Source organism: Colius striatus, chromosome 21 (assembly GCF_028858725.1).
Source record: "Colius striatus isolate bColStr4 chromosome 21, bColStr4.1.hap1, whole genome shotgun sequence".
NCBI lineage: Eukaryota > Metazoa > Chordata > Aves > Coliiformes > Coliidae > Colius > Colius striatus.
In genome coordinates, this window is record NC_084779.1 from 1,097,272 (window position 1) to 1,106,718 (window position 9,447).

The window sequence follows — 9,447 nt, forward strand, 5'->3', positions numbered from 1 at the left end:
CTGGGAGGTCATCAAGACCCGCCTGGACACGTTCCTGTGTGACCTGATCTAGGTGGGAGCTGCTTCTGCACTTGGGTGGTTAACAGCAGAGCTTCAACTGACTGTCCTGGTCCTGCCCAAACAAAACCCCTGCACGCTGTGGGAGGAGAAGAGGTCCCTGGAGTGCAGCCAGGGCAGTGGCTGGGGAAGGCAGGATGGGCTGCAGCTCCCATGGGAAAGGGCAAACCCACTGGTGGGATGGTCTGTGCCCAGGAGCCTGGCTGTGCTTGGTGGGTGATGAGAAAGGATGGGGAGACTCGATGTGTGCCTCGAGGAGACTGAACCTTGTGGACAAGTAACGTGTGATGTGAGCTGTGTGTTGTAGGAAGCACCGCGGCAGGAACAGGCTGAGCTGATGAAGAACGAGGTGTGGAGGCTCGTTGGCGCCCCGCAGCCTCCATTTCCCATCACCCCCAGCGCCTCGCTGCCGGCCAAAGCTGCGGGCGGGAGCCGCGGTGCCTGCCGGGAGTTGTAGTTGTGCGGCGGCGCCTGGCAGGAGGCCCCGTGCGGCGGGGGGGGGGCCTCGGGTTCCCAGCGTGCCCCGCGCGGAGCCCGCGCTCGTGCCCTGCGCGCGTGCCGGCTCCTCCTCCTCCTCCCTCGGGCTCCTCTTTGTCCTCGGGGTCTCTGTGAGAGGATTCTCGCCCTGGAAAGAGAAGATTCACAGTGCTCAGCGGCACAGAGCAGCTCCAGGAGAGGGACCTGGCAGTGCTGGGGGAAAACAAACCAGCCCCGAGCAGCAGCTTGTCCTGTTGCTACGTACCATAGGAAAAGGGATGTCCCGACCTCCTGACACCCAGCAGTGAGGTATTTGTAAATGTTAATGAGCTCTCCCCTCAGTCTCCTCCAGACTAAACAGCCCCAGTTCCCGCAGCCTTTCCTCGTATGGAAGATGTTCCAGTCCCCTGAGCATCTTGGTGGCCCTGCGCTGGCCACTCTCCACAAGTTCTGCGTCTCTTTTGTGCTGATGACAGGTTGCTCCTAAAACTTCTTGTGATTCCAACACACCAACTTTAATGCAGCTGTAAATGAGCCCAGCTCCACAGGGACTGAGCAATGGACTGAGGCACAACGTGCTGTGCAAACAGGCAGCTTTATTGACTACACTAAGTCTCCTTCAGCCTTTGTGTGTGCTGAGAGGAGCGTGGGGAGGACAGAGCAGGGGTGGGACACAGGGGCTGCCCTTGGAGCAGCGGGCAGTGCCCCAGGGGGAAATGGTGGTGGCACAGCGCAGCCTGCGCTGGGTCCTGGCCACGCTGCTGCTCAAGCCCCTCTTCCCATCAGGAACCGCAGGAGCCCCCGCAGCAAACTCAGGAACTTCAACGCCTTCCGGCATGCAAAGGCACAGGACGTGGAGCTGCCTGGTTGTGTTGCACCTGGCCTTGGTGTCTGAGAGGGGGCTGAGGTGGACACAGGCTGTGACAGTGGAGGAGCTGCTGCCTCTTCTTGGTGCCATCCCATGTGCTCCAGGATCCAGTTATAAAAGTGCTGAGTGCTGGTGTAGATGCCAGGCTGTTTTTCTCTTGCACAGCCTTTCCCCCAGCTGGTCAGTCCAACGACCCAGTAGTAGTCAGCGTGGCTGTCTTGGCAGGCGAGGGGACCACCACTGTCACCCTACAGCAGAGCAGAGAGGAGGAAGGGAGTGTTGGGTGGCTGCTGTCAGCACAGGGATGCTGGATGTGTGGAAGACAGAGGTTCTAGCACTGGGCTCTGGACCTAAGGGCTGCCAATTACACGGGATGGGTGTGTGGGACAAGGCAAGGGGCCCTGGGCAAGGAGATGATGATGGGGAAGGGGAGGGAAGCCCCAGCAGTGGTGGGACAGGGCTGTGGGTGCTGCAGGGGGTGACTCGTAGCTGCTCCTACCTGGCAGGTGTCGATACCACCCTGTGGGTACCCGGCACACAGGTTGTAGCTGTGCACAGCCCCTGTGTACCACTGGCTGCTGTTACAGAGCTTGGTATCGATGAGGTGAACCTTGGCCTCCTGCAGCACATCGGATGGTTCTGGTTCTGTGGCTGTGAGCACAGCAAGGAATTAGCCCCCAGCAGCTCTGGGCCACTTGCCCTCCCCTGTCTGGCAAAGGCCTTCCCTGGGCCTCGGCTTTGCACCTACCCATAGACACACCAGACACGTCTTTCCCTTCAGTCTGGCTTTGGACAGTGGCTCAGAGCCCCGTCTGCAGCCTGATGTCCCCACAGCCTGACTGTGGCTCTCGCCTTGGCTCTCCTCACGCCCAACCCGTCTCCCCAGCGTGCCAGGCCTCGGGACACAAATGCTTTTACAAGGGGAACTCACATCGTGCAACTGTGGATCCCCAACCAGCCACCTGGCAGTTTTTCAGCTCCGACAGCTTCACGTCATCGGGTTGAGGCAAACAGGCCAGCTGGACGTGCTCATTGCACTGGATGGGCTGGTCCAGTTCCAGCACAGCAATGTCATTCTCAGCTGTGGCCTGCCAGTAGGCCTCGTGACGCAGCAGCCGCTTGATGCGTCGCACTTGGGCCTCGGGGCCCAGCTGAGACAACTTTGTGGTCCCGATCACCACGCGCCACTTGGCGATTTTCCTGGAGGGCAGATGGAGAGCAGAGGGCTCAGAGGGAGCACTTGCCTGCCTCCTGCTCACCAAGGGCTCCAGGAATGGCCAGCCCCAGGCCGCTGGCGAGCAGCAGCACCAGCCCAGCGTGTGCCGAGCACGGCTCTGTGCTGGGCTGGGCAGTGCCCCGGCGCTGGCTGCTGCGTGGGAACGGGACGGGAGCGGCAGCAGTGGTGTAGGGATGCCCCTTCCCTGCTCCTCCTCACCTGAACTTGTCAAAGCAGTGGGCTGCTGTGAGCACCCACTGTGGGTTGATGAGGGACCCTCCACAGAAATGCTTGGTGCGTTTTCCCCAGGGGCGCTGGAGGCTGACGATCCAGGGCCAGGTCCCCGGAGCCGCATTTGTGCCACCCACGACGCGCAACGGCCCAGAGGAAGAAGCCTTGAGCTGGCGCCCGCAGCTCGCCCTGGAAGCAGAAAGTCACGAGTGTCCTGCTCCAGGGCTCGCTGCTGCTCGGGCTGCAGGGCAGCCGTCTGCCCTCCACACCGGGTGCTGCGTGGACAGCGGGGCAGGGAGCCCTTAGCCCTGGCTCCTGCCTTAGCCCCGTGGCCTGGCTCCCTCACCGTGGGCTTTGGGGAGCTGTGGCTTGGCCACGGGGCACCAGTGGACGCTGTAAGGGCTGCCCAAGCTCCCTCCTAGAGCCACTTACCCACAGCCTTCCCATGAGCCGCTTGCAGGCCTGCAGTACAGAGCCAGCAGGGTGAGGATGAGCAGGAGCTTCATCATGTCTAGTAGCACGTGGCCAGAAAGTGCTGCTGACCACCAACAGCGGGGCCGATGCTGTGCCTGCAGTGCTCACGCTGCCCACAGCACCTCGGCCCCGGGGCTGATGTCACAGAGCCGCTGGTTACGGATGCTGGGCGTGGGGGATTCCGTGTGGGGCACCAAGGGGGAGTCCAGCTAAAGGGGGGGTGTGGCATGATTACTGAAGTGCCCTGGAAATGAAAACTTACATTGAAACTGGTATTAAAGCACACATTAAACATCAGCATTGCTCACCAGTTAAGGAAAGGGATAAAATGAAGAAGGCTCACAGGGTGGATACAGCTGCTGCTGGTCAGTGAGGAATCCACAACACAGTAATTCCCTGCAAATACTCCATGGAGTGTGGAGCAGAGGGGAGGCTCTGTGGTCAGACTCTGCGACGATACACGGGAAGGAGATGCTCCTTTAGAGCTGATAAGCAGCATTTTAGTACCCTGAGCCAAAGGTCTGTCAAACCTGCCCTTTGGGTGCACTTTGCTCATGATAATGTCATTATAATACCAAAATACACCTCTGTCCTGAAGGCCACCGGCCTCTGAGGTGCCACCACTCCTTGAGCCTGTGCCCTGAATTCTTTGTAAGTCACAGCTTTAAATGCAAGGCAAGAGAATTTTACACCAATCCTAATAAGCTTTGGAGGTTATTGTGTGTTTATGTGACTAAAGTCACTCAAACTCCACCTTGAAGGTGAAGAAAAAGCATCCTGGGATGCACCAAGGAGAGTGTGGGCAGCAGGTCAAGGTTCTTCTCTCTCTCTACTCTTCCCTGGGGAGGCCTCATCTGGAGTCCTGTGTCCAGTTCTGGGCTCCTCAGCTTAAGAGGGACAGAGAACAGCTGGAGAGAGGCCAGTGCAGGGCCACCAAGATGATCAGGGGAATGGAACATCTTTCATATGAGGAAAGGCTGTGGGACCTGGGGCTGTTTAGTCTGGAGAAGAGGAGCTTGAGGGGAGATCTTATTAACATTTATACATATCTAAAGGGTGGGTGTCAGGAGGCTGGGACATCCCTCGTTTCTATAGTAGATAGTAACAGGACAAGGGGTGATGGGATGAAGCTGGAATACAAAAAGTTCCATTGAGACATACGAAAAAATTATATTACAGTGAGGTGAGGGAGCCCTGGCTCAGGCTGCCCAGGGACCGTGTGGATGCCCCTTGCTGGGAGGTTAAGACCTGCCTGGACACGTTCCTGTGTGACCTGATCTAGGTGGGAGCTGCTTCTGCAGGGGGGTTGGACTGGATGAGCTCTAAAGGTCCCTTCCAACCCCCACCATGCTGTGATTCCATGATTCTCTGTGCAGAGCACTGGGCAATGGGGCATGGGAGCAGTGGGATAAAAATGTAGCAGAAGCCACTTGGGTGGTTAACAGCAGAGCTTCAACTGACCGTCCTGGTCCTGCCGTGCGGCGCCGTGCGGCGGAGGGGGCAGGGCCTCGGCTTCCCAGCGTGCCCCGCGGGAGCCCACGCTCGTGCCCTGCTCGCGCTGTCGCTTGCGCTCGCGGGGGTCGTTCGGTCACCCCAAAACTTCGTGTCCTGCTCCAACCCCCCCCGGGAAGAGGGGAGCGAGTCCAGCCCCAGAGAGGGGTGACAGCAGCTCGAAGGGCTCCCGGAGCCCTCCCGGGTCAGGAATTGCTGCGGCAGGGCCGGGTCCCTCTCTCCTGCTGCTGACTTGGGCCTTGCTGCTGGAGCCATCTCTGCGCAGGGGACGGTGGCTGCAGCTCAGGAGGGAGCCGCGGGGCTGTGGGGCGGCTGCCTCTGGCCTGGCTTCCTTCTGGGGCGGGACGTTGCCACTTTGGCTCCGTGTCTCTGCTGCTTCTCCCTCACGGGTGGTGTGAGCACGTCTGGGAGGAGCAAACGCAGAGCTGTGGTGCAGAGTTGGGAGCCCCACGGGTTGTCATCTGAGTCGGGTGTTTTTTAGTGATATAAAGGGCTTTGGATTCCCTAAAGGAGGCCCCGTGAGGGCCATCAGTGGGAGGGGGCTCTTGGTCAGCGCTGTCTGCTCCTTGGGTTCACATGGTGGGCTCAGCTCTTTGCTCCTCTTCACACTGGGTTTGGTTGACCGTGTCCTACCCTCACCTCTTTCTGTCCTGCTGCCCTCTGAACTCCTTCCGTTGGGGTTTAGAGTAGTTTTGCCTGGGCCAGGTTTTTTGGTAGGGGGAGAGGTACAGGGGTGGCTTCTTTAAACACAAAGAGTTGCCAGAAGCTTCCCCTGTAGCTCACAGGGTTGGGGCTAGTGAACTGCTTTACCAACAGCAAGGCCAATTAGGCTGGTGCATTCAGTAGCCTTAATTCCCGCTGAACAGCATTCTCAACAATGTGTTTTAAAGAGGCCATCAATACATCACAGTGGGGGGCAGACTTCTCCTCTGCTGTATCTGCAACTGATGCAACAGCAGCCACAACTTCACACGGGACATGCTGGGGCGGAAAAGCTTCTCTAAAGCTCCCTTGGCTTCCAGAGGTGTTTTTGGACAATATCTGACTTTATTCTGGAGGATATTTACAGGGTTGCTAGATACAGAAAAACATCAACTGCAGCTGGGCTTGGCAGGATTTGCTCCTGTCTGCCTCTGTAGAGACTTGCGGAGCCATCCGGGACACGGCTGGTAGTCCAGCCACTGAGCAAATCCTCTTTCCACCAGCGCTCTGTGGAAACAGAACCCAGAAGCCCAGAACTGCCCCATGCCCTGAGGCAGCAGATGTCCAACAGCAGCTCGCAGGAAATCACTAATATACATGAGTTCTGGTAAAAAGAAACTGCAGAGCCCAAGGGATCAGAAGCTCCAATGAAAAACCCACCCTTAGACTCCTGTTCTGTCTGTGATATCGTCTTTGAGGAACGCGAAGGAAAAGGACAGCTGCAAAGACTCTCAGCTGTCTGGGGACTTGGCTGCACTATATGTGAGCTAGAGATGATTTAGCTGACAAAAATTTACATTAAGGTGGCTTCCTCTGGCAACATGTCCAGGGTGCTAATCATAAGGTGTTTGTGGCTTGCTGTAAACACGAGCTATATGGTGCTATTCTGTATACTCAAGAGAAGTCTGCCATTGCTAAAGTCACCTCTAGGTTGACATTTTAGCACCTTTCATGTTTTGGAGTTTTTAGACTCATGAAAACGTTTGCCACATGGATAATTCCCAGAAGTAATTGTGGAAGAATCAGAGTTCTCAGTAGAATTTTCTTGTATTAACACTTCCTTGGGACTGGACACATTCTCTGCACCAGCTACATCCTCCTTCATGCTTCTGAACACCAAAGAGACAATTTTTAAAGAAATGGTTTAAATACGTTTGGCATCACAGAAACAACAGCTTTAACTAACTTGCCCAGCTCTGAGACAACCCGGTGAGGCCCATGCTGGTACTCCAGGGACCTTTTTTGTGTATGAAACAACACTTACTCTTTGAAAGAGCACAGTTGAGATTTCTCTCTTCCTTGTAAATATTAGTAAACAAACCCTTGGTCACAGACATTGAAATGATATTTCCAAGGACAGATTGTCAAACTGAAAATTGTCTAAAAAACCTCCTGAACAAGGTGCCACTCATCAGAGGCCGGAACAAAACACCTACAGATGTCTGGCTCATAAGCACTTTAAATCAAGGGTGCTAGGATCCAGAGACAAACCCCAGTGAGACGTGTGCTTCCACTACACTGGGTATTTCCTCAGTTCTGAAAGTTGACAAGGTGTCCTGGTTTTGGCTGGGATAGTTAAATTCCTCCCTAGTAGCTGGTACAAGGTTGTGTTTTGGATTTTGTTTGAGAATGATGTTGATAACACAATGATGGTTTAGTTGTTGCTCAGTAGCACTTTTCTTAAGTCAAGTCTTTTCCAGTTTAGCCTGCTGTGCCAGCAAGGGAATGCACAACAAGCTGGAAGGGAGGACAGCCGATCTGAACTAGCCAAAGGGCTACTCCGTACTGTAGGATGCTGTGCCAGGAAGGACAGACTGCAGCTTGGGCATCAGTCAGCGGGTAGTGAGCAACTGCTTTGAGCACCTGCACTTGTCTTTCTTGGGTTTCCTTCTTTTTGTTATATTCTTTTTCATTACAATATGAATTTAGTCTAGTTAGAGTTTAGTCTAGAAAAGAGGAGACTAGGGGGGAATCTTCTTAATATTTACAAATATCTCAAGGGTGGGTGTCAGGAGGCTGGGACATCCCTTTTTTCTATAGTAGCCAGCAACAGGACAAGGGGTGATGGGATGAAGCTGGAACACAAACAGTTCCACTTAAACATACGAAAAAACTATTTCCCTGTTCAGGTGAGGGAGCCCTGGCACAGGCTGCCCAGAGGGGTTGTGGAGGCTCCTTCCTTGGAGGTCTTCAGGACCCTCCTGGACATGTTCCCATGCAACCTGATCTAGGTGGACCTGCTTCTGCAGGGGGGTTGGACTGGATGAGCTCTGAACGTCCCTTCCAAACCCCATCAATCTACGATTCTACGAATATGCTCTGCTGTACTGCCTGGTGCGATGCACCTAGTGGTAAGCATTCAAAAAAGCCAAAGATCACAATACAAGGTGACACAGTTTGAATTTGGGCTCCATCTTTTTATCATAAACTTGGCTACCTGCATCTAATACTAGTTTAACATCTTCTAGAGTTGGTATTTTTCTCTGTGACGGTCACAGGAAAGCAGACATATTACAAACACTATTGTTTCTGTGTTCAAACGAAACACACAGTCAGTAATATCAATCATGAAAACATCTCCTTAATTGTAGCATTCTTTTTTCATAAAGTGTATGTTCAAAAAACCTTGTAAACTCTTACAAGGGCTCCAAGTTTTCTGCATGTCCAATATGTTCATGTGGCTGCACAGCTTCTGAAGTTGTGTTCTATGTTCTGCATTGTCAGTTCCCAGACCTGTAGGCAAAACCTCAGATCAAACGTCGTATTCGTTAACTGACATCTTCAAGTCTGGAAGCCTGGTAACCCGGACCTTGGATGACAAAACACACCAAGTTGAAACCATAACTCAGCAGTAGTCTCTCTCTAACTCTAAGCTGCTCTAAGTAAAACATTAAACATGTACCCGTTTATTGATACCTGTAAGTAATTGGTTTTCTCCCAATGTCCCAACAGGCACGTTCCCATGTTTAATTCTTCTCCAGATATTGCCATCTTTTTCATCATAATAGTGTCGTAAGGAACTCGTAGTTAACTCCATGGAACACAACCAAGAGAGCAACCAAGTAAACAATCTGAGCCCTGATTACACAAGTTACAGCTGAAATACACACCACACAGAGTAACTTCCCAGACCAAAATAGAAGAAGAAAACTGCTGGGGGAACACAGTTAGAAAAACTCTAAATAAGAACAAAAGCATGGCAATCAGAAAAAGGCTGAGATGTGCCATATAGAAAAGGAAGCTGCTAAAGATAATTACTTCCAGTAATTAACCGTTTCCACTTTATTTTTCATCTGAAATTGACTGAATGCTCAGATGGAAAACAGCATCACACATTCCAAAACACTAACTAACTGTACTCTTGGACAGGACCAAGCAGCCACAAGAGGCACGTCATGATCCTGAGATGGAGGGGTGGCCTTTCTGATGAACTTGTCCAGACAATTAAAAAATAACCAACTCTTTAAGCAAAACTCACCTCTAAGTCAATCTCCTACCAACAAGGTTTTGGGAGAATAGGAGAATGCTGAGAGGAAACACTCACTGCATGGAGGGCTGTTACCTTCTAGTCAGTCTTACCCAGAAGAATATTTGCCAGTGCCTTTATTACAGGCCAGGGAACTGACAGAACAATACAAACATGGCACTGACTGTAATACTTTCATTTCAGGAAAACCTGAAGAGTTGACTCTGAGAAAACCAATAATTGAAACAATTTCATCCCATGCCTGAGATTATTGCAATGAGAAGTTATCTCAGTTTACCACAGAATGGCTGTGGCTGGAATGGCCCTCTGGAGATCATTTCATCCAAACTCCCTGCTCAAGCAGGGACACCTAGAATCATGTGCCCAGGACCACATGCTGGTTGCTTCTGCTTATTTCCAAGGACAGAGACTCTACAGTCTCTG

General features: G+C 53.0%; 1 protein-coding gene across 1 annotated transcript; it reads right to left on the minus strand.

The window, feature by feature from the left end:
- Positions 1-1,299: 1,299 nt before the first annotated feature.
- Positions 1,300-6,360, minus strand: LOC133627493 (acrosin-like). The gene is made up of 7 exons (XM_062013232.1): positions 6,335-6,360; positions 5,068-5,239; positions 3,432-3,532; positions 2,838-3,038; positions 2,334-2,602; positions 1,902-2,053; positions 1,300-1,650 (listed from the first exon to the last, which is right to left on the minus strand). Exons 1-7 carry the CDS (start codon positions 6,358-6,360, stop codon positions 1,300-1,302), a joined length of 1,272 nt encoding a protein of 423 aa, XP_061869216.1.
- Positions 6,361-9,447: the final 3,087 nt, after the last annotated feature.